Genomic DNA, 25,946 nt, shown 5'->3' on the forward strand with positions numbered 1-25,946 from the left:
CTCTTACTGCTGCTACATACTTTGCCATAGTAGACATATATAATGGTGGCTCTAGAGCATAAATGGATAGCAAATGAATTTCATCTGCCATTTCAGCATACAATGTACAAATAACAAAGAGATATTTGATGAGTAGGTTTACATGATTTATACACAGAGTTTGTTCCTTAGCAAGCAGCTTCTTGCTTCCAAGGAGGCATAGATTATGACCATGATGAACTACCTCTTTAAAGCTACTTTCTCATTTTCACAGGGTATGTATTTTGTCTTACTTGTTTTTGTTTGGTAAAATATAGGCAACACAGAATTAACCACATTGATCAATATGAAAGGTTCAGTCTTGAGGGCATTGGTACATGTAAGGCAGTGGGTATGCCCCCCTTACCACTGCCCAACCATACTGTAGCAGAGGTAGCATTCTCTTCTTTCAGGCCAAATACTATCCTGTTGTATGTTTCTGTCACACTTGCATTCATCTATCTATAGACGCTTGGGGTAGTTTCTACATTTTGAGTATTATTGTGACTACTATGATAGTGTGTACCCCTGGGACCTTTTGAAAGAAACGCTATTAGTAATAATTAGACAACTTATGCTCTGGGGTTGGAGGCAGAGCACTAACCAATGAGCAAAATGAAAAAATTTCCTTTAGATCATACGCCGTCATTTGGTTCTTGCTACATTTCAGTATCACATGCTTCAATGCTGCTAGTCAGAATTTTCAGTTTAGATATGTAATAGCTCTTCCTGGCAGACTGGTGATCTCTTACAACTATTTTTTTAGTGGAAAGAGAATGTTAGAACACATTTGAAGAAACAAATATTTTAGAAATCATCTCTTTAGTATAATGTATTTATTCTTAACATGGCTAATTGGTGTAGATAATTACCAACCTGGACTACAAATACAATTTGCTAAACTAGAAAATTATTTTTCAAGTATTTTGACCCCAAGGGAAATCATCTTACCAATCTGTTATTTTATTGGTTTTATGAAGATTTTATTTTAAATAAATACAAGTGCCCTATGCTATGCAGGCATTTGTGTTTGAGAATAAGTATTTACTAATAGTTGGTTGTAAATGAATTTATATCTTCCTGCACGATAGCAGTTGAGTTCCCAGGCGGAAACTTGGTAAATCAAATATTAGTTAAATTTAGAACAATGTTAAACATTTATTCTAATTTATTTTCATGTTCCACTATTAATTTGCATATTGGGAATTTCTACTTGTGTTGATTATATAAACTCCACAGGGATCAATGTTTTTATCATTTTATTATTTTAATCATTATTATTGTCATATTTGTATTTTATCATTTTATCATTTTTATTATTTATGGTTCTCAAGCTTCACATAAAGCTAGTCGCAAACATCAAAAATCATCTTCTGGCCTAATGTATTAAACTTTTGTTTTTACATTTACAGTCCTTTTATATTAGCATTAATTGTACCATGAAGTTTCACTATGGTATTTCTGTACATACACGTATTGTACTTTGATCAAATTTACTACTCTATTATAATTTTTTTTACCACTCTATTATAATTTTTTTTTACCATCTTCTGACCCCATCTTTCAGTAGTGAGTTCTCAGTTTGGGTAAACATTAAGTTCTGCAGAAATGGTTTCTCCAATTCTTTACACGATTGATACATGCAGTTTGGATGTTTAAGGAAATGGGTTTTTCATTTAGATTTGTAGGAAAACTTCAGAATAATTTACCTTGTTTTTCCCATAGAGCTTCTAAGGTATACAAGTGTGGAGGCTGAGTTCAGTGATTGTTCTCCGGCACATCCTAACAAGGCCACTGAAACCCTCTGCTAAACCAACCTCATGGCGCTACTTTTCTATACTGGTGTCCCTTATTTGGTTAAGCTTGATTCTGTGCATCTGTAAAGGTGCTGGGATTGTGTTTTGAACTTTGGAATGATTCTATTGTAGTAGACAGATCACTGGAATAAACCCCTTTCCTTTATAGCTTTATTATTTTGTAGTCCTTTCTTTCTTTCTTTACCAGGTCCTTGAAATCCTGGTCCATGGTTTACCTTGAACCTATGGAAACACAGCCTGTGTTTTCAGATGATGCATCCATTAGCATTTTTATAAAGCCTTTCTATCTTGGGGGGCTTTTTTTACTTCTACCCAAGTCTGTAACTCCTCAGACAGCATGACTGAACAATTCCAATGGCAGCTATCTGTTAAGCAAGTTTAACCATTCTTTACTTCCATATGCCCTAGGATGGTTTTCATATCCTTTCTTCTCCAAATGGCTTATTTTCTCTTTAATTTTTACTTATTTTTAGTATCTCCTTGCACTTTTTTAAAAGTGAGAAGTAGCCCACTTACAATGTCACATTCTATTTTTCACTTCTTTAATTTGTTGACCTCACCTCAGCTTCCACTGAGAAATTAGAAGTTCACACATGATCACAATTTGGGTTAGAAAATAAGCATCATTTCTCCTTCTGTAAGGGTCTTGTCTGTTCCTTATTTTCCAGTACTTTCTGCATCATTCTCATCTCCTGTGTACCCACCCCCCACTCACATTTACAGATCTTTCCATTAGCATGACATACTATGGACTTACCTATCCTAAGAGTCTGCAAACTTTATGCCACATCTTCTAGCTACATGCAGTAGCTAGAAATATCTCTATTCCCCTCCCAAGCCAGTCTTTCCACAACCGAGATGGTCCCCACGTGACCTCTTCCCTCTTTATGACCAGACTTGAGCCCAACCACTCCAACCAATGACTCCCAACAAGGTCAATGACCGTCACTGTGTTGTCAGGTAAGTCATGAGCTCTGCCTTATCTTAAGCTGTTAAGCTGTCAGCAACATTGAAAATAGTCCATTACTCCCCCCAGCTTGCCATGTTCTCTGCTCTTGACTTCTGTGACATGATGTTCTTTGGCTATCCTTTGCCAGATGGTTTTTGTTTCGTTTTGACAGAGAGGAATCCACTTCTTGTACTCTCTCAAAGTTGGAATTCTGCAGCCCTTGGAACTTGGGCCCTTTATATATCTCCTCACTTTTGATTTTCAATTATTTGGGTCCAACTGCCTGTAGGTGGCCTCTGTTTTATATAATGACCTCCAAGTGAACTTGACCATATCAGAGCATTCATTTCCTCACTTCTGACTCTCAACATGTTCTTCTTCCAGGTTTCTCAGTAGTAGCATTAACATCAATACCTCCTACTGCTTTATCTGAGACATACTCAGAATTAGCACTCCAGGAGTAATCTTAGGTGCTACTGTTCTCAACTAATCTTGATCCTTTCAAAATGCTAAAGAAGTAAAATTGGAGAAAATGGATAGCATGGTAGAAATGGAAGGGGGAGGAGAGGAGATAGATTTTCAAACTTTCACAACTGCTTGCTGAATGTACATACACTTTGTACAGAGCAATGAAAAGTAGTAGATATCAAATGCCAACTGAGTAACATACATTAAGTACTGAAGGTAACATACATATTCAATGCTGGAGATGGAGGAGCAGATTCTATTCTACTGAAATGAAGATAATAGCATAATTTACTGCTGTCCATCCAAATAGCAACAACCTCCCAGTTAACTGTACTTAAAAGCAACAGTTCAAAGAATAATTTACTTTGGGAGAGTTTACAGATATTTTGATTCTTACCTCCTTATTTTACATTTAGGCAAACTGAGACTCAGGAAGGAATGCTGACTTTCTGAGGTGGAGAGTTACTCATAATAAACCAAGTCCAATCAGGTTTGCATGATTTGGGCCAGCAGTTATTATAAACGTCCTACATCCAGGGAAGGTCTCTCTAGTTATTAAAAAGAAGAAATTTAGGGTTTGACATGGTGGGACATGCTGGTAATGCCACACTGATAAACACTCTTATATTGTTAGTGATACCTTATCTCAAAAACACAACACAAAAGGAAAGACTGGAGCGTGGCTGTACTGCTGAGAGCTAGTGCTGATGCCTAGCAATCTCAAGGCCATGAGTTCAATCCTCAGTACCATGTCTAAATCAACAAGCCATAAATAAATTTAATAGTTGATACAATCTCTTTATCGCCCTTCTGTTCTCTACTAAAATGTATTTAATCACATGGAGACTTATTTATGTACTCCTCACTGACAAATCACGTGCTTTTGAGGTGGAGAGTCCTGGTTTTATTCATTTTGTATATACCCAAAAACTTTAAAACACACTCAATATTATTTTCCTCATCATGTTACAAATCACAGTGATGTTTCAGCAATGACACATCAAGTTCCACACATATTAGGGATCAGATGCTAAGGTGTTACACAGAATTGGAACATTTGCCCAAGTTTGTTTTCAGGAGGCATCAAAATTAAGAAATAACACATGATAAAAGTGACTGCCTCATTGTCAAACTTTATTGAAGTATTTTCCTGGCAGATTGAAAGTTCACTCTTGCTCATAACTATCATTTTCCCCCAAAAAGGAAGCCATTATCCAGCTGCCACTGATCTTCGCTGAATTGCCGATGGTTAAGTCTTTGGATTTTCCACTTCCTCTAGAGCACTAGTTAGCCAAAGCCTAAAAGCGGAACAGAAATTATGGGGTTGTGGACCTGCAATTATGGGTTAGAGTCTTTACCATATGCAACCATCTGGCTTGGGCACTGCCATCAATTTTTTTTTTTCATTTGCAAAGTAGGTACCATACTTAATGTGCCTGCCAAGAGTATTTGACTTTCTGACACAGAATGGACCTTGAAAGTTTTATTTTATAGTTGGAGCAATAAATGTCTAGATAGGAAGATGTGTATAGTTGTGCAATGTACTAAGGATGTTTTAGGAATTATAAATTCCTATACCAAATACCATGCACTTGTCATCCAACATCAGGACATGCCCATGTATTTGTTTTCTGCTTAACTGCTTTGAGATTACCTCCACCTAAAGGGAAAGGTCTTGTCTCACCTAGAAGTGCCATTTCTCTACTTGGCTCCCTGCAACACTCATTCCTACTACATCTGGTCTTTCATTTGTGTGCGCCTAACATGTTTAGATCTCTCCACTTTCTTTCTAGGGTTTGGATTCAGGGTCTGACTCTTGTTAGATACGTTCTTTATCCCTGGAGCCTTACCTATGACACTCTGTACATTAAGTTGGTTTTTCAGATAGCGTTCACATTTTGCCCAGACAGCCTTAGACCAGGACCCGCCTCCCGCTAGTGCCACAGGCTGGTATTATATGGATGTTTTAGACAGCAGTATTTCTTTTACATTAATATGAACTGATGAATGTAAAGTCAACAGGATGGAATATCATCAAAATAACTTCAAAATCTTATAGAAGTCAATAGATTTACTATAGCCTTTAAAAAATCATTGCCACTATCCAACACATGAAAATAACACATTATGCTTTCTCCTTGGCTCACTGGAATTACATTTAAATTCAGAATCACCCAGTGCTAGTTTACATTCACTTCAAGACAGCCACACTGAAAATAGCCTTAATGACGCATGCAAAGCGTTTTCCTAGGAACAGACTTTGGACTTATTAGTGTCTGAAGCCATTAGTCAATACTCATCTGGTTCACTGGTGTGTTGGTAAGTGAAGCCAGAAATGTGTCCCTTCCCCTATCAGTCACACAGAGAATTAACATAAGTTGCTTTAAATAGCTGTAGTGGAGAGAAGATTGACCTTACAATTCTTGTTGCTTGTTTAAAAACACAAGTTTTTCCCCCCAGCCTTTGATTGTAAAACAGCAATTAAAACGACACCTAATTTGTTGATGTTTGACTTGAGTTTTCCATCTGTCAGGACCAGGGTCAGATGTAACAGGGCAATGTCCTGGATCTGGGGCTGGGAGCCCCAAGTGCAATCTCCCTGCTGTGCTGTTCTCTATGACCTTGAATGAGATATGAAATTGCTGGCCTTCCTTCCTTCCTTCCTTCCTTCCTTCCTTCCTTCCTTCCTTCCTTCCTTCCTTCCTTCCTTCCTTCCTTGCTTCCTTCCTCCCTCCCTCCCTCCCTCCCTCCCTCCCTCCCTCCCTCCCTCCCTCCCTCCCTCTCTCCCTCCCCTCCCCTCCCCTCCCTTCCTCCCTTCCTTCTTTTTTAATGAGGTTGGATTCTCTGGTGAAGGGCTCCTTATCTCTAATAGTCAAGATGTTGAAATATGTTTTGAGATAGTTCACTGAAATTGCTCACATAGAAAGGGGGCCTTTTAAAAAGATATAATTGATACATTTTGGTAGGAAGGCATTTTCATGGCGGGGTGAGGTAAACCCCTGCAAATCTGAACATGACCACAGCTGGCAAGATGTGACTACATTAGAATAGAGGGACACCTGCATGCTCTTTAGCTCATGTACAAGACAATGAAGGGTGACTCTCGGAGACCACAGATTCTGGTTCTGTATTTTTACCTCTGGTGGCAAGGCAGGTGTTTAGTTAGGCTCATGGAGTCATATGCCAGTGATCAATCAGTGTGAACTACTAAGCTGTACAAAAGTTGGGATGCCGACTTACCAACTTACCTGGGTGTTGTGCTCTGCTCCTACATTCAGTTGGGTCCCATCAATGGTGGTGCCATATTTTAATCCACAGATGACTCCTTTGAAAAGTTCTTCTTTCCACCAGCAGGGGCAGAATATGAATACAAACCCAGCCGCTTGGAAGCTTCAGGTAAAGCTTTGCTTTAAACAGGGAAAGAGGCAGCAGGCAGAGAGCAATCATGCTGAAAGCAAAGGCCACATTCTTAAGAAGGGAAAATAACCATAGGTTCCTGATTAAATGGCAATCAGATTCTTGTATGATGGAGACCACCAGGGCAACAATCTTCTTTGCAGAAAACCTGATGAAGCATGCTATTAATAGTGACTTTTACACAACTGTGAGTGGCTCCCATTTGTGATAAGATGCCATTACTGTTACCAATAATTATTAGTACAGATTGACTAAAGATGTCATCTGGGGAAGAAACAAACCAGCTTAGCATTGACACGAAAAGAAGAAAGTTCTATAGTAGATCAGCGCAGAGCATTTCTGAGCCACCAGACCATAGGGAGGAATAAGTGGCAACTAATCCAAAACCCTGGAAATAAGCCATTTATAATGTACTTACATGTAGCTATGCTTGCAGCAAGATAGGTTGCATGTCAATTTTAGTATCTGTTGAAAACTTTAGTTTTCTTAATTCTATGGTCTAGCCAAGGTCTATATTAAAAGTTTAAAATTAATAATTAAAAATTAATACTGTCTGATGTTCTATTGGACAATAGTTAATAAAAAATGAAGATTTCAAAAGAGCTAGAAAGTGGATTTTGAATGTCCTCATGGCAAAAAGTATGAGGTATGATTACTTTGATTCAATGAATACATAAAATATACATATATCAAAACATCACACTGGATCCTGTATATAAGTGCAATTATCACATGTCAGTTCAAAATAAATATTGAAAACAAAAGTTAGTTTCACTATCTAAAAAGAAAAAAAAAATCACCCGAGGTCTTAGCGATTCCAAATAGCAGAGCCATTTAGAAGAAAATGAATTTCAGGGTTTTTCTCTGCTTGACAGCACTATAGGTTACTTAAGTTTATCAGCCTAAACAATGATGAGAAAGCTAACGTGACACCTGAATTTAAATAAAATATGCAGGATAGGCAAAATGAAAGCAGTAAATCATATCTTGTTCCTTTGTTACCATTTTCCTCTAATTTTGCCATTATATATTAGAGAGGGAAACATGCTAGAAATCTATGGTATGTGGGTGCTTAACATTATGGCAAATATGTAGTATTTCCTTTTTAAAGCAGAATTTTAGTTTACATACTATGCATATATAGTATGACATGTACACACATACTGTGATAAATGTATAATGTACATGTATATTTATGTCATGTGTGTAGACATGCATGCAGATGTATGTGTAGTACATCTATATAATGTGTGCATATTTACCTACTGATAATATCTATCTGTATATTTATCCATGATTTTTCCTGATACCAAGAGTAAACACAGATGGCTATGTATATGTTCTGTGGTTCCCTCTCTCCACAGGTCTGTGCTGAGAAATTACCTCAAGCATACTTGACGTTCTTCATTAAAAAAAAAAAAAATCCAGAAAGATGATTTATGGGAACCATGGAAAATTAAGAAAACTTTTGGGACCCTTAGGATTGATATTCTCTTCAAAATGTTGACAAGTTATAAGGGCTGCCTTGTGAGATAGTACATGACATGTGCATAAGGAAGACAGCTCATTATTTTTATTAGTCAGGCAATTTTTCAATATTGAAAGTTTATCCCCCAAGTTGATCATATGCTTAGCTTCAGGTGACTCTGGGCTGTTTTAGAAAGTTACTTGTTCTCAGAGGAAAATGAGCTTTTAAGGGCATTTAAAATATTAGGCCATTGGCTCTGTTGAAGCGTCTTTGAAAATAAATTTTAAATAACATTCAAGTGTAAAAGCAACCCTGGAATATATGTGTTGCTTTTCCTGTAGTGGTGTTTTTTGAAGGAGCAACTGTCATTTGGATTTTTAATTTAAATGCTCAAATTATTTGAAGCTTAGGAGGTTTAAAGTTTTTTGGAAATATGAGATGTGGGTATTTCGTTTCTCTTTTGGCTGCTTGTTTATTGAAGAGGCTGGTACTGAATACCTGTGGAAAAGGCCTTTGTTTTAAGGGCTTTTGGAGGCTTAGATCTAAGGGCTGCAGTTCAAAGCCAGCCTAGGAAGGAAAGTCCCTTAGATTCTTATCTCCAGTTAACCAGCAAAAAGCTAGAAGTGGCTCAAGTGGTAGAATACCAGCCTGTAGACTAAGCGAAAGGACAGCACTCAGGCCCCAAGTCTAGATGCCAGGAGTGGCACAGGCACAAAAAAAGGGAGGGGGGCTGATTCTTTTTTCCCCTTACTCTATAGGATAAGATAAATTTCATATTTAGGTGTGGTATTATCACATACAATGTGTCTTTTTTGTAAAACTCATCACGAGTACAAATAAGGATGTCATTTATTGTTTTACTTTGCTGAGAGAATATCAGCTTTCAAGCAAAACCCATCTCCCTCTTGTTTAACTCCATGTTCCCATTGCCCAAGAGTGACTGTTACAGGTTGGGAACATGGCCTAGTGGTAGAGTGTTTGCCTCAAATACATGAAGCCCTGGGTTCGATTCCTCAGCACCACATATATAGAAAAAAGCCAGATTTGGTGCTGTGGCTCAAGTGGTAGAGTGCTAGCCTTGAGCAAAAGAAGCCAAGGACAGTGCTCAGGCCCTGAGTTCAAGCCCCAGGACTGGCCAAAAAAAAAAAAAAAAAAGAATGAGTGTTGCATGTAGGACACACTGAAAATCTTGATGGATGAAGGAGGGCTCCGTTGCAGACAAGAGTCCCGAAAAGAAAAACAGGATGTAAGATATCACAAGTAATGTACACACTGCCCTACTATGTAACTGTACCCTTTTTGCACAACACCTTGTCAAAAAAAACTTTTCTTTAATAAATAAATAAATTACAAAAAAAGATAAAAAAAAAGAGTCCCGAGCTTTCATTTCATGTCCACTCTGCTTATTGTTTTGACCCCCAGAACTTAGGAGCTGTGAGAGCATAGGAAAGTTGATTGCATGTAGGTAGGCATGAGGTGTATAAAACATACTTCTAGGGGACTATATCTATGCAGATGTAAACACCTGTTGTTCTAAAATTTTGTTTAAGGAAGTAGAGACAATTTTTAAACATTTTTACAATAGCAAACAATGTCTAATAATATTGTGGATATCTTTTATGTGACCCTTAAGATCTCTTCAGTCCCATGCTTCTTTGCCCAGCATCTCCGCAGACCCCATCCCCAGAGCTTCCCTGTGGGCCACAAGTGGCACGATGGGGCCCGGTTTATTATCTTGGAGTATAGGAAAGCACAGAGGAGTCATACCAAAGGGGCAAACCAAACAAGTCCATAACTTTCCCTGTCTCTCCTTGCTTGTCTACTTGTTCCTGGGCTGTGCAGGAATATTGTGTGTGTGTGTGTGTGTGTGTGTGTGTGTGTGTGTGTGTGTCTGTCTGTGTGTGTTCCTACACACACTGTGCCCCAGCCTCTGCTTTCTAGGGATGAGACAAGTTGTCCCATTGGCTAAATATTTGATATTTTCTCTTCAATAACATAACATAATTATGCACAGCCATTAAAAAAGGGAGGCAATGGGTTTTAAAAAATGGGATGACAAAATTGTGTCTCTAATGTGATCCTATTTTTGATTTTTAAGCATGAATATTATCTTTAAAATGTTTTAATGAAGTTTTTTCTTTGATGTACTTTTTAACGATCATATTCACCCTTTCTGTTATTCTTTCTGATCATTTCCTCCCTTGATCTCACTTAAAAAAAATCTTTTGCATTTTTTTTTTTTTTTTTGGCCAGTCCTGGGCCTTGGACTCAGGGCCTGAGCACTGTCCCTGGCTTCCTTTTGCTCAAGGCTAGCACTCTGCCACTTGAGCCACAGCACCACTTCTGGCCATTTTCTGTATATGTGGTGCTGGGGAATCGAACCCAGGGCCTCATGTATACGAGGCAGGCTCTCTTGCCACTAGGCCATATCCCCAGCCCCAATCTTTTGCATTTTTACAGTAGATTTCATTATGACCTTTTCACGCAATTTTCTAATTTTGTAGTTAAACTTTTAAAGGGAAAATTTAGATAGATACGTATTAAATATTTCAGTGAGAAAATATAAAGGTTATGATTTAAAACATACAACAGGAGGACAGTAAATCTGGGTTATTATGGATTATTCATTAATATCTATGAAAATATAAGTACTCAATTTATAATTAAGTTTGACAGTAAATCTAAGTTGTAAAATGAATTGATACAAACATCCTAAGAGGTTAAGAAATCATTGAGCTTTATATTTCCACGAGTAGTTATGGTATAATGGCATCAAATAGAAATTTTGGAAAAATGAGTACAAAAGAATTTAAGTAAAAATATGGCACATTGGGTGAAATGATCTCTTTTGATGCTATGAGAAAGCCCGGGTCCTCATTTACCAGCCACAGAATCCTGGGCAACTCAAACTTCCTGAAGTTCTTGTGAGTAACTGGAAGTGATGCCACACTTCAAGGCTTTAAGGAAGTACATGAGATACATTAAATGCACTACGATTTCCCTATGGTAAGAACTCACATTGAAGCAATGATTAGTGATGGTGATCTAAAAATATTTGCAAAAAAGTAAATTAGTCTATGAAGCTAAACTCCATAGCAACCACAGATGTGGTCCATGGAAGTACAAATTGATCTTTCTTGGATGTATGACTTTTCTCCAAGCCTCCGCTTACAAAGGGCCATGAGGAAGCTGAGGATAGCCTGGCTTCACTGAGGATGGTGTTGGCAATTATTTGGCTCCCTTTTGACCTTCAGTCATTGCAGCTAATTAGCAGGATTTAGTTCTGTGTGTGTGTGTGTGTGTGTGTGTGTGTGTGTGTGTGTGTGTGTGTGTGTGATCACTTTGCAATTAGCAAATCTATTAGGGAGTTTTCTGCCTTTCTCTGGTTTCATTCTCTTGAGCCTCACTGTTCCTTCTCAAGCCAAGCATCCATCAGCTTTACTTCCCAGCACATTGAAGTAAAAGTGGCCAGAGGCTTTAATGAGTTCCTAGAGTAAGTGAACAGGCAAATCTCATGTCTAAAACTTAAACCTCCCATAACTCTCTACACTAATTTTGTTCTCTGCAAATCACTTTAAAAAAAAAATCATGAGACTCTTTGCTTAGTTGTTGTGTTTAAGAAAAACAAAAACACTCTGTGGAGTAAACAATATAGTAAACATCTTCAAACTTGTATAACACTTGAGCTCTAGAACTCTAAAGCCTAGCAAAAACCACAGCTGCTAGAGTGGAGTTGAAAGTAAAGATTACTGAATTAACACAAAATACAGTTTCAGCCTGTGGTTGTCAGCATGTACTTTGTAAGGGTTTTCCTTGCATTTGTTTAGAATGCTTCTTTAGAAATGGTTTGTGGTATGTAATTTTCTAAACAAGGATGGAATCGACATTTTAAAGCCACTTAAATGCCATGCAGTCGTTTAAAAGGGTCATGACTATTGGTTCTTCTCAATTCTTCCACTCTCATCCTGTGACAGAAATAAATACTGAACAGAACCATAGTGGTGATGATATCAGTGTGCAGGGCTTGAGGTCTGAATGCTGCTGGGCCACACTCTGTGGGCTAAGCCTCACAGAGAAAGGTGCTGCTGAGGTCTAAGGAGATGGCCTGACATCATTCCATTCTGTACTTAGGGGAGGGGGAGCTGTACAAAAAACAAGTGTATTTGAAGAAAGCACCCAAGAAACAGGGCAACTATTTGGGTGAAATATAACATAAGCAGAGAAAATATAAAGGTGGTTTTTTTTTTTTTTTTTTGGCCAGTCCTGGGCCGTGGACTCAGGGCCTGAGCACTGTCCCTGGCTTCTTTTTGCTCAAGGCTAGCACTCTGCCACTTGAGCCACAGCGCCACTTCTGGCCATTTTCTGTATATGTGGTGCTGGGGAATTGAACCCAGGGCCTCATGTATATGAGGCAAGCACTCTTGCCACTAGGCCATATCCCCAGCCCCTATAAAGGTGTTTATTTGAGACTTGGAAGGCAGCTAGGTGTGGTGGCTACTCTGGAGGCAACGGTAGGAAGATCATGGTCCAAGCTGTCTACACAGTGTGAGAACCCTTCTGAAAGACAAGCTAAAGGCAAAAGGATTGGGGGAAGTAACGCCATAGACTGAGGCACTGAGTTCAATCTACAACTGTGCCCCCCCCACCCCAGTGGAGGTAGTAAATACATAAAAAGGGTAGCCAGCCCAGCCAGTAGAGCTAAGAAATTTGTTTGAATGCATCAACAGAATCTTAAGTCATAGCTTAATAATTTTTGATACCAGGCCCTGATGGCTCATGCCTATAATTGTAGCTACTCAGGAGAGTGAGATCTGAGAATTCATGTTCAGTGCTGGAATCTTATCTCCAATTAACCACCAAAGAAGCCAGAAGCAGAGCTGTGGCTCAAGTAGTAGAGTGCTAGCCTTGAGTGAAAAAGTTCAGGAGAGTTCCCAGACTCTTGAGTTCAAGCCCCAGGACGGGCACCAAAGTAAATAGATAAATGTCATATGTATACACACATACATATACATACATACACATTTTGTCTTATTGACATAAGCTCACAATCTCCCTCATTAGGTTAGAAGGACATACCCCCTCTCTCCTTTGTGGTACTGGGTTTCAGATAACAGCAGAGGCTAAGTAAATATGTTGAGGACAGCTGTTTGTTTACTTGCTTGTTTCATGTGTGTCCTGGGGCTTGAACTCAGAGCTTAGGATGTGGGTGCTCTCTCTGAGCCTTTTTTCTCTAGGCTAGTGCTCTACCTGTTGAGCCACAGCTCCACCTAGTGCTTTTTTGAGGTTAGCAGGAGATAAGAGTCTCATGGGTTTCCTGCTGGAGCTAGCTTAGAACCAGTCTTGAGATCTCAGCCTCCTGGGTAGCTAGGATTATAGGCAAGAGCCACAAGTGCCTGGCAAAAGAGCTGATTTTTACTGGTCTGACATTTTGTCTGTTTTCAGAAAAAGCATGCAGAAAATTTTCACACATAATCTTTGGTTACAAAGGGCTGATATCAAATGATCATTTATTGTATGCCCTACACTAGGGCATGCTGTTACTTGAGGACAGTCTTGGTATAGTAATAGTAACCATACACTGAGTATTTCTTTACGTTTCGAAGACATTTTAGTGTCATAGCCTGTGTATATTTTATTTCATACCTGTGACTCTTGGCTTATTTAATCTGACTCAATGTTTGGTCATCAAGATGTGCATTCCCTTGTTCACAGCACTGTGGCATGGTGGTTTGCTATGCAAACTAACTGTCTTGAACAGCTTATAATAAATTAAGCAGATTTAAAAAAATTTTCAGTGATGGGGAAGATGAGAATTTTTTTTAAACATATAGTAGATCTGTTTCCCTATTTACAAGAAATAGCACTAGAATTTTCCGTGTATATGGGAAGGGTTTTTGATTATCAGTGAAATGATACTGAGAAATAGTAACCAGAGAAAGATACATGGAACATATAGTAGCAAGTACTAAAGGAAGCAGGTAGCTGTAGTTGGAATCCTGAAGCTATATTCATGTCTATTCAGCTCCTCAGTCTTCCTCTAAGACTCCATGGCTACCCGTGTCCTTTAACAAGATATATTTATAAACGTTATGAAGTTTATACTTACAACTGTTGTCCATATTGTGTCGTGTCTTGCCCTTGAATCATGAACAGTTACTTGATTTATAATTCTCATGATGGTTTTAAGACTGTGCTGTGAACAGAGTCTAAAAGAATATTACATGACTACTGTATGGAAAAATAAATGTTCCTAAAGACTAGATCAAGTTCTATAAGAAAGTTGTGTATAGCACAAGACCACTGGATCAAGAAAATAGATTAGATATTTTTAATCTCTGTTCTAGTCTCTTATAGGAAATGGGGGGTGTATTTTCCTTTAAATTTTGTTTAAATAAAGTTGCAAGTTGGGTGTAGTTAATATTTAAAATAAATCCATTATAGTAATTAAATAGAAACTATGAATTTTCATACTATGTTATTCACTATTGTATCATGATAAAATGGAAATGCATGCTTTGCTATTTAGCATAGTATGATGTGTTTTTGTAGGAAGAAATTGATGCAAGAACATAATTTTTTTTTGTCCATGAATTTCTTTTTGCTTTTTACTACAAGTTATTCTGACACTAGTACATTTTTTAATTTTGCTTATTAAATTGTTTGGGGAGAAATAATTATTTTTTAAGAAAAGTAAAAATAGTAACAATAATTTGATTATTTATTATACTTCATTACCAAAGGTATTTTCAAAGTTAATTATCTTACAATTTTTTTAAACAGACTTAGGCCTTGTGATTCTAGAAAGCTGTCAGAAAATGAAAAATTTTTTTTTTGCCAGTCCTGGGGCTTGGACTCAGGGCCTGAGCACTGTCCCTAGCTTCTTTTTACTCAAGGCTAGCACTCTGCTACTTGAGCCACAGCGCCACTTCTAGCCATTTTCTGTATATGTGAGTGCTGGGGAATTGAACCCAGGGCCTCATGTATATGAGGCAAGCACTCTTGCCACTAGGCCATATCCCCCGCCCCCGAAAATGAAAATTGTTGTTGCTGCAAACCAACACATTTCTTGACAGGCCTCTGACAAGCTAATAATGTCCCTGGATATGAGATTAAGAACCCTAGGGTAGGGTTACAAGGCCCGGGTCAGCAAAAGCACCTGTAAGGTGGAAACTTTTATGGATGACCTGGTCATCTTGGGTCTTTTCACCAGATAATGCAAATAATTGAGTCCAAGTCTCGATCTGATGTAGGATTTGTGACATGACTTGAGTCTCTCTACTCATAAGTGAACTTTGTGAGCAACCTGGAGGGAATCCAAGGAATCCTAAAGGACATCCTGGGCTATTCTAGAAAAGTTGGGATGGGTAATGAATTCTCTAAATAGTAACCAACTTGCAAAATAAAGCTACAATGGTTCAGAAATAACTTTAAGCTCTTCTTAAGGCCAACTTTTAAGGCACTTTATAATTGAGGAATTTTACCTGGCTTTCTACTCACTCTTAAGAACTCAAGTACTTGTGGTCTTTCACAAGCTCTTCCGTGTCCTTGTGGCAGTTTTAGGAACTGTGAAATCATGTGCATTTTAATATCTCAGTTCGCATTGCATGGAGTGTGGTTTATATGGCTTGCAAAAAAGATGAAGAGAGAAGTTTTACCAAGGAACAAAAATCCTGATCTGACATTGAATCTCAAATTGATTTAAAATCGATTTTAAAATCGATCTCAAATCGATTTAAGTACAATGATGCAGAAGTGTGTGTCATTTAAAATAAATACCCATAGTTCCAAAATGTGGAACTGCTCATTTAGTGTGAGCCTTAGGCCTTTAAAAAAACAAACTTATTATATACTAACCAAGTTTTGAAAGCAAGTCATAGAATACAACTTCCAGATTTCAGAATTTCATACCAACATCATAAGTGTCCTAAAAGTACCACCAGTATACTTCCCTCTTTTCTTTTTGGTTTGGGGTGCCTGACAATTTTGCTCATTAACTAGCATTCTACCAACTAAGTCATGCCTCCAACCTACACTACACTCCTTTAAGATTACCAAAAGGACTTGGGTTGTAGAGTAAAACAGTTGCATGTGTGGATCACCTCCATTGTTTATAGGCTGAGAGAACATTTTATAGACTCAGTTTCTTCACGTGGAATAAAAAGATTGTTGCTGGAATTAAACCAATCTATGTATAATATTGAATATATTGCTTGTCACTTGGTAGACATTTGCAAAGCCACTGATTTACAATTTCACTGTAAATTATGCCATATACATGATGAAGAAGAACCTGGAAGACTGATGATTTGAATCACTTATTCCTACCTTCCTAAAAATATTAGAAACAGGTTAAAGGGAGTGTAGTAAACAAGGCATAGCCCTGGTGTTTATAAAGCGCTTTTACACCTTACTATATGAGATGCCACCTGCCTACAAACTGTTACCAACCGATTATAGAGTCTGTTATGCTTTACCTCATGAGATAGTATCCATAAGAAATATCTGTCATATATGCAAGAAAAAGAACCAAAGAACAAAGACAGTTTACCCATTACTTTTAAGATATGTAGCATATACCCTCATAAAAGGAATTGGTTTTGTGTTACATTGAAGGCCCTATGTGGTTAAAAAAAAATACACACAATAATAAATTCTTGACCTTAATACAGAGCAATGTGAAGCAAAAAGCGCTACAAATTTGTTTCTGCCTCATATGTCTGATCCTCCACAGCCACAAGTTAGCAAGGGATGCAGGTACGTGGGCAGACACCATGATGGAGGATAGTTTAAATGAAGCCTATGAGACTGTGAGGATGGACCTTTGATTCTGCATCTTTCATCTTTAGGGCAGGTTCTAGATGAAGACTGTGGACTAGGGAGAAATTGCTCAAAAGACATCCATTGCCCACAGTGTAAAATACAAATGTCAGTTGGAAAACTACTTTTCACTATTTATGAGCCTACTTATTTATTCTTCTCGTTGACATTTATTGCCAGTGGAGAGCAAATGCTTACCTGCGAATTTTCCAGGCAACAGATAATGAAAGATGGCTTCATTAAATATTATCTTTAGTGGCTGAGTTAACTCAAGAAGAAAAGGTCATTGCTTTAATAATTCCCTGTAGCCATGTGTAACATATGCTAAAGACACTGAATAAATCTGTAGTTCCTTTTTATTTCATCAAAAACACTGCAACATTAGCAATTGTAGTGTCAATGATCAATTGAAGTAGATAGAAGTCTGGTGAAGGGAAGTGGTGTTTCCACTGGTTTCACCAAAACCAAAGAACTGGGCATTTTATTGATGTTTCTGTTTCCCTGATATGCAGGTGCTACAAGTCCATACTTGTAAACCTCAAAGATCATCCTCACTTTTATTGTTTGTGCTTTCAAAGAGAACAGTAGCCCTTTTCTAGTTCAGAAATGGGCGGTGTATAGCTGAAAGCTGTTTTATGCAGTGAGAATACTAACAAGCTGTTTGTGATAAAGAACCAGTGGGGGAGAATGACAATTATACCAGTGTCTGGTTGTATCTTCGTAGTTGAGGAAGAAGAGCAGAGCCCTGTTTTTCTTTTCCTGTTCACGTTTTCCTCTTCCTTTCCCTTTAGACAAAACCAGTTGCATTTGCAGTTCGGACGAATGTCAGCTATAGTGCAGCCCACGAAGATGATGTCCCAGTGCCAGGCATGGCCATCTCATTTGAGGCGAAAGATTTTCTGCATGTTAAGGAAGTAAGGACAACAATTTCAACCGTGATCACTAAAATTTTTCACCTTGAAACAAAAGTTATTTCTGAAATAGCATTGTGTCTAGCTGCAGTTGTATAACATAACATACACATTAAGCAGTGGCTCTCAAACTGCTCATATTATTATACATCTTGAAAGAAAAAAAAGTCAGGCTTCTGGCAAGAGCCCCAGGGTTCTCTGTGGCCTGGAAATTGGGAACTGTTAAATGATCCTGTTCCATGCTTAACTTGTACTTTCAATCTTAAGGTTTAACCTTGACTAGGTATAAGGTTTTTTTGTGTTTTTTTTTTTGGCCAGTCCTAGGTCGTGAACTCAGGGCCTGAGCACTGTCCCTGGCTTCTTTTTTGCTCAAGGCTAGCACTCTGCCACTTGAGCCACAGCGCCACTTCTGGCCATTTTCTGTATATGTGGTGCTGGGGAATCAAACCCAGGGCCTCATGTATATGAGGCAAGCACTCTTGCCACTAGGCCATATTCTCAGCCCTGGTATAAGGTTTCTTGATGCCTGAAATTTTGCCATCTAGGGAGGATTTAATACTAGTGTCCATGGCTCTATTCTCTGCTGATAACTTCTAAATCCATACCACTTGTGCCCTCTGACCTTCTTAGATGCTAAATTTCTGAACTGGAGAAATTAGACCCAAGAAGGCAAGAAACAGATTTATTGAGAAAATTCTTTTCAAGTCTCTATCTTTCTGTTAACAAAAATACAATCTGTAATTGGAAACTTTTCACCTTGACTTAAATTTTGTTTAGAGTCCGTGCATGTCTAATGCCTGCTCTGGGGGGTGAGGAGTCACTATAGAAACACAGACATTTCCTAGACCATAGTCTTACACTGCATGTGAGGTTTTCTTGAACCTGTGGGGATTTACAATGAGTCTATTTCTATGTAGGGGATGACTTGTCACAGGAAGCATGTGAAAATTTAACTGACCTGTGCACTAAAGACCCTAAAGCTAATAAGCACCAGTTAAAAACCTCCCAATGTAAGGACTGGGGGTATGGTTCAAGAGGTAGAGTGCTTAGCACCTCACATTCTAGTACCTGGGTTCAGTTCCCAGTACCAGATAGATAGCCTTCCATTTCAATGACTTTTAGGAAGATGAAAATATTGGCTACATGGAGAAGAGGATTTTATTTTTTACAAGTAATGGTATGCCCAACTCTTGCTTATGAAGAAGCTAGATTACCACCACTACCTGCTTAGAAGAGCATCTCTTTATACCAATGGGAAGAAAACAATTAGTACCCTTTGTAGTATTCAAAAATACTTACTTTGTTGAGGAAAATCAAATTGTACAGATTCCAGCTAAATATTCTACCTACAAGAGACATGTTATCAACACGATGTATAATTATGCAATTTTTTACATGCAGGTAAATTTTACAGTGACACAAAATACTTCCGATAGATTTCAATATTTATCTCTCTTAGTACTTCTAAATAATTTGATTATACAAAGGAGAAAACTGCCATACTTTTTGTTTTCCTAGTAGTTTCTTGCTAGGAAGGATTGTCTATCTTTGGACCCAGACAGCTATCTTACAGTTTCAGCACCAGTTGTGATAGAATCCAGGCTGCTCTTAAAGGCCACAAGGGGAAAGACAGTATAAAGCTTCCATGGATAGCCAAGCATGCCAACCAGACCTTCACTCTTGTGTGCTAATCTCATGAACCCAAGGGTTTTTTGAATTATGATATTTGACACATAGGTCATTGGAATTGCTACATTTATCTCAGGTGGACAAAGTGGAAGGAAACAAGTCAAAGACATTAACTTCTGTGTGCACTGATCTGAGTACTTTTGATTTTGTGTTTAGAAATTTAATAATGACTGGTGGATAGGGCGATTGGTTAAAGAAGGCTGTGAAATTGGATTCATTCCAAGCCCCGTCAAACTAGAAAACATGAGGCTACAGCATGAACAGAGAGCCAAGCAAGGGAAATTCTACTCCAGGTATGAAGAAAATGTCAAGTACTTGTGTGAAAATTGAGACTGTACCATCATTCAGGTCCTGTTACTTGTCATATCTCACTATATTATGCATCAAAAAGTAGATGGGTCATGTGTTTTATTGATATGATTATAACTCCTTCATTTAAAAAGCTTCCCACCATCCTATTTTTATCCCATTTGAGAGAGAATCAAATGAATTATGATCATTAATGAAAATAGCTAAGGTCATAGAGTATTCAATTCCAGCTCAGTTCAGAGGAAATTCTGAAGTCCTAATCATTTGCTGAAAATATTCTGACACTGAACAGCCAGGATGACTAATCCCAGCATCTGTAGCTGGCTGGCATGGCAGAGATATTCTGGAGATGACAGCCCCAGACATCATTGGCAAATAGCAATTCCTATTGTCTGTTTCATTTTCACCTGGAAAATTCGATTTTCAGTTCTACCCACTGTTACGTACACAGATACTAAGTATGACACAAGTCAAAATTGCCTTTGCAGATAACAATTAGATGGGTTATGCAATAGGCCGGGGCTGCCTAAGCCTTTCTAGGCTTGATATTGGTTTACTCGACACTGTAGACTCACCAGGAAGGCTACTTATACAGACAGGGATATGAAACTCTGGGCACACGAGTCCACGAATGGGACATGCTTTTTCCATACATAAGAGGTAAGGACATGGGCAAGACTTTTCTTAAATGTGACTAGCTAGGTTTCTGTTTCTTCTGGTTTGTATTTGTCTAGATAATGATGCAAATTTAGTGTTAGAAGGATTATTTCCCCCTCAAATGTCAAATGAAAGAGAATATGCTTTAGGGGTTGGGATGTCCATCCTCATTAGCTAGTATTCTGTAATCTTCAAGCTTGTATCTTGTTTCAGGGAAGTGAGCTGTGTTTCCTTATAGCAGTATCCTCTATCCTTTGATTTTCTTTTGTTCCATCTCCTAACCCATACTTTTGCCTAAGTATGGAAAAACACTTGTGGCCTATTCCCACAGGTTTTTACATTCTACATCTTTAAAGAATTATTATCAAAATCAAGTAGTGTTTAAAACAGGCGAAAAGCTTCTCCTTTTTAGAGAACTAAGAGGGCAAATACATATCACGCCCATTTTGATGACTAACAGTGTCTGACATACAACTCAAATAATTATTAAAATTTAAAAAGACTGTAAAATAAACCCATGTGTGAACTGAAATTAGGCTTAGCACTTTAGAGAAAAAAACTTGTGGAAGGAAGTATTTTGGTCCTTTTAAATTTCCTTATGCAACTGCCAAAAATTGCTTCTCCAAGTACTGGTTATTAATTTTACATACTATCTGATATCTTTATTAAATGTAAGGGGATACCTCAAGAATCTTGAAAAGAGAGTCCTTTTGCTAGTTGTTTTGATAAAAATTTTTCTTATTTTTCTATGCATTAGAATGCTAGAGTAGTAGCAATAAATTCCAACCCATCACTGACAGAATTTATATTGCAATCTTAGAATTTACCTGAAGAAAGTTGGTCTTTGATGGCCCTCTAGAACATTCCTTTGAGGGGTGGGAAAACATTTTTTCTGCCAAGGGCCATTTTGATATTTATAACATCGGTCATGGACCATACAAAATGTTCAACACAAGCATAAGATCCCAGGGCAGCTGAGGTGTCTGTGTCTCTCCCATCATGTACTAAATGACTTCACATGTCTAAGCCAGGCAGTAGCCCAGTGGTTCCCAGACTGATAAACCTTGGCTCATCAAGTAGTGTAGTGGCTTGCCAAATTCCAGGCCATTCTTTTAAGATGTTTCATTTTATCTTTGTGTGAAGGAGCTATTAATATGGATGTTAGCATTCTTGTAAAAGAGTGAAATTCATAAATGTTACTTAATATTAACTCCCAAGATTCTAAAACACAAATATCTTCTATCAAACTTCAGAATTTGGAAGTTCTGAGGAATATGTTCTTTAAAACATTCTTAATTAAGTTTAATCCTCCATGTTAGCCATAGTTAAGAACTGTTCTGGGTACCATTTGCTGGTTAGACTGTAATTTTCTGTTTTTTTTTCCTTCTATTTTAAAGGTTAGCAGGTTTGGGCATTGCTGCGTTTTCTTGTTTTTTGTTTTTTTTTCTTTACAGGTTGCCCATGAAAGCTTGCATAATCTGTCTCAGTATACAAAAAATAATCAAGTTAAGACAAAGGGGCTGGAAGGAAACATTCATTGAGTTTGTGCATTAACCTTGAAAGTCTATACATTGCCTCAGAAGGCCTCTAAAATACAAAGCAAAGGAAGTTTGTGATCTGGCCATGGAGCCTGAGGACTGTAGAAATCATCAGGGTTCACTCCCATTATCTTAGGGCCTTTTAAAATTAAACCTTGAGTTGGAAAATTGAGACCACTGCATAACAGTTTCAAGCACTCCAGGAGTCCACTTGGTAATTACTGCTTGCTTCCTTGAACGAAAGATCCATTTAACAAAAAATATAACATATTATCATATATCTTGAGCAAGATGAATGTTTTAGGATAACTATCTGATTGAATATGCATTTTTGCTTTACTCCAGTAAATCAGGCGGAAATTCATCATCCAGTTTGGGTGACATAGTACCTAGTTCCAGAAAATCTACACCTCCATCATCTGGTAAGTAGGCGCTAAGTGCCAGATACCACCTATTGCATTTCATGCTTCTGCAGTCTTACCTAGTTTTATGAGCTGCTACACAGAATATTGAGTCACTCTGTTTCCCTACAAATGCTAAACTCTATATCAGAAATAAAAGCCCCTATAGAACTAAGGACAATATAGAGAATTCTTTTTTCTGGCCTTAACAGGAAAAAAAAGGGGGGGGGGGTATATCAATGAGTATGAGTTGCTGTAGAAGATCCAAGTGATGAATGTCATGTAATCTGTTATCCCTAGTCCCCACCATGGAGCCCAGCATGTCACTCCTACCACAGCTCACTGTGACAGGTAGGCATCAATGTCAAAGAAAAAGAGAAGGTGAGGAAGACAAAATGCAGTGAAGACAAAGTGAGTGCCCAGAGAGGCTCTGTGGAAGACATATGCAAGGCACAGAAATGAAAACAATGACAGACACAGGGGCTCACACCTAATCCTAGCTACTTGGGAGGCTGAAATGGAAAGGATCATGATTTGAGGGTCACCTGAGCAGAAGATTGTGAGAACCCTTCTCATCCCATAGCTCAGCTCAGTGGGGTGAGCCAGCCATCCCAAGCTATGTGTGTGTGTGTGGGGGGGGGGGGGGGTTAGATTGAGAGGATCATGGTTCCAGGGTAGCCCAGGCAGTAAATTCCAATCGTCCCTTGTGTCTATGGAGAGAAGCTGAACATGGTGATGCATGTCTGAGATGTCTGTGATGATGGGAAAATAGGTTGACTGCAGAGACCCTATCTAAAAATAGGGAAAACCAAGAAAAAATGGGGCTGGAGGAATGGCTCAAATGGTAAAGCAACTGCCTAGCAAGTAACAGGCTGAAAGTTCAAACTCCAGAACCACCAAATAACAATAACAATACCAAGAATACATGTGCGTCCTAAAACAAGGGCACCTAGTTAAATTTGAAGTGAAGTAATCAAGTATTTTCAATATAAGTAAATATTTCATGGAACATACTTATGTAGGGTGTATGGCACACTAAGAATTATCTGACATTCAAATAAATTTAACTGCCTAACTGACATTTCTGCCATTTTACAAAGAACTTGAAGCTTTACGTAAATAGAAAGCTAGCTATATGAAAACCCATGGTCAATGTCTTGGTTGGTTAAGATGCAATTGGGAGTCAGATAAGATTGTAAAGATTTGGCTGCCAGAGCAGGAGAGAAAAATGATTCTGTGTGATTTCTAGAGAGCTGGAAATGAGATCAGAAAGGACAGTGCATCTATGAAGAAATTAAGGAACTAACTACAGTGTTAACTGAGTTTTAATAGCAGGATTCCTCTATTGCTCATAGTTATACCTACTTCCAGAACATGAAGGCGTTTAGAAACCAGAGACAGCAAAACCAGGATTTTTGAAGGGAGCAAAATATAGATTTAGGTTGCATATTGATGTACAAAACTGTCACTGTACAACTTGGGATTAATTCTAAACGGCTCAACATTAAGTAAAAGGTGTGGGCTTGCAGTGAAAATCAAAGGTCTGGTAGCTACTATGTGAGGCTAATATTTCCTCCTAGGAAATACAGGAGCAGGGAGCCTAATTCTGTTCCATCTCAAACCTGAGAAGTTGCAGGAGTTGCAAACCTTACCCATTCCCTGTAAATCCTCAAGACAATCTCAAAGGTTCCTGAAGACCGCTAGCTGGTCTGAAAAATCAAAGAAAAAATATAAATCACATTTGCTTTTGTAAATCAGCAAAATTTGTCCATTTCCTCTAATGATAGTGTACCTTTTAATTGTTTTACCACATAGTGTATGCATTTTAGAAAAAACAAAGTTCTATGTATAAAATGACCTATCATTATGTGGTCATATATTCATCATTACTAAAAACAGAGTTGCATAGATAATTTAATATGATTTTTTATTAATAGAGAATTTAATATAATGACCGATGGGGCTGGAGATATAGTTACTAGCAAATGTACAATAAGGACATTGGACTAACAATTTCCATATTAATAGCTCAAGTGATCTAAAGGAAAGCTTCAGAAGTTTCTAGATTGCTACACATTTATCAAGTGTGGACTGGCTGCGGTTGCAATTTTTTTTGTTTTGTTTTACAGAGGCCCTATCTATAATTTTCCCTATCTACTGCTAGGCTAAGCAGTAATTTCCACTTCATACCTGTGTAACAGGGTGGTAGAATTTGTACAATACATGCACCACATCTACACACTTGTATATATACTTTACCCCTGAACTCTGCTCAACTAAACATAAGTTGTAAGACTTACCTAAAAGTTAAATTTCAAGAAATATTCTCAAGGTACTCTATATAAACAAATATGCTAGTGTGGTAGAATGAGAAAAACTACTTTCAAATGGAAATACTTTTTACTGAGTAAATAGTATTGTTGCCAAAGTATCCAATAAGGAAATAAGAAATTCAGAAGAAGTAACATCTCTCAATAAAAGAACCATTTAAGAGTTGAATAAAGTAAGGAGAACCGTGCTGGGAGTGGCAGAACTGTAGAGACAGAAGCAGGATGATCTTGAGTTCAAGGCCCATCAGGGCTAGAGTCTCAAGATAAAATGAAAATTAACAAGCAAAGACAAAACAAAACTATACAACAAAAGGGCTGGGGCATGGCTCAAGTGATAGAATACTTGCCTGGCAAGCAAGGCCTGAATTCAATCCCCAGTTCTATTGAAAACCAATAGTAAAGGAAATGTAAATCACAAACTTATGTTATGTGTCCAAGTAACCAAACATCTGGGCAGTGTTACAGCTCAACATTTATGCATTTCAACTTTCATGGATTTCCACTCTTCCCCTTAACACAAATCAGTCTGATTACCATAGCAGAACAGAGCCAATGGACAAATCATACAATCCAGTCTACAAACTTGGTACCAACCTAGGATGTCAACTCTGACAACCAACTGGATTGAGCTTCACTTTCAGAAAAGCTGTGAGGATTCTTTCCCTTGAATGTGCCCTTCACAAAGTGCATAAAAGATGAAGAGGACTGTACCAGCTCTGTATAACAGTCTGACAATAAAAATTTAAAAAATAAAAAAAATAAAAAAGATGAAGAGGATAAAGTATTTGGAAATTTACTACCAGAAGGGAAACATTTTTATATTGGTTAACATGTTAGAAAACAGGAAATAATGAGCCAGCTCCTCTCCTTCATGTCTAAGGAAGTGCTAATGACAGGTTTCCTTATTGAGATTCAATGTGCTAAACCTTCCCCCTGTATTTTTTTCTCCAAAACCTTTAAGTCCCATAAGTAAACCTCTCTATATGAGCAAAGTGTTAGCTATTATGTGGTTCAAAAGCCTAGTAGGTTCAAACCAATGGACATATTTTAAGATACATACTACACACTAAATGATTTAGCTCCCCAGTATGTACAGATAGACAAAGAAAAGGTGCATTTACTAGGTAAAGCCTATCTAAATACCTGGAATCCACTCA

The 25,946-nt window shown here is 37.9% G+C and overlaps 1 protein-coding gene across 9 annotated transcripts in view; it reads left to right on the forward strand.

Moving 5' to 3' along the window:
- Positions 1-25,946, forward strand: part of Cacnb2 (calcium voltage-gated channel auxiliary subunit beta 2) — a 279,522-nt gene that overhangs the window by 231,416 nt on the left and 22,160 nt on the right. For all 9 annotated transcript variants that reach the window (XM_048367847.1, XM_048367848.1, XM_048367852.1 and 6 more), the window contains 3 exons: positions 17,746-17,868; positions 19,711-19,847; positions 22,404-22,480. In XM_048367847.1, coding sequence (XP_048223804.1) covers positions 17,746-17,868; positions 19,711-19,847; positions 22,404-22,480 — 337 coding nt within the window. The remainder of the gene's footprint in view (positions 1-17,745; positions 17,869-19,710; positions 19,848-22,403; positions 22,481-25,946) is intronic.

This window comes from Perognathus longimembris, chromosome 18 (assembly GCF_023159225.1).
Source record: "Perognathus longimembris pacificus isolate PPM17 chromosome 18, ASM2315922v1, whole genome shotgun sequence".
In the NCBI taxonomy this organism is placed as follows: Eukaryota; Metazoa; Chordata; class Mammalia; order Rodentia; family Heteromyidae; genus Perognathus; species Perognathus longimembris.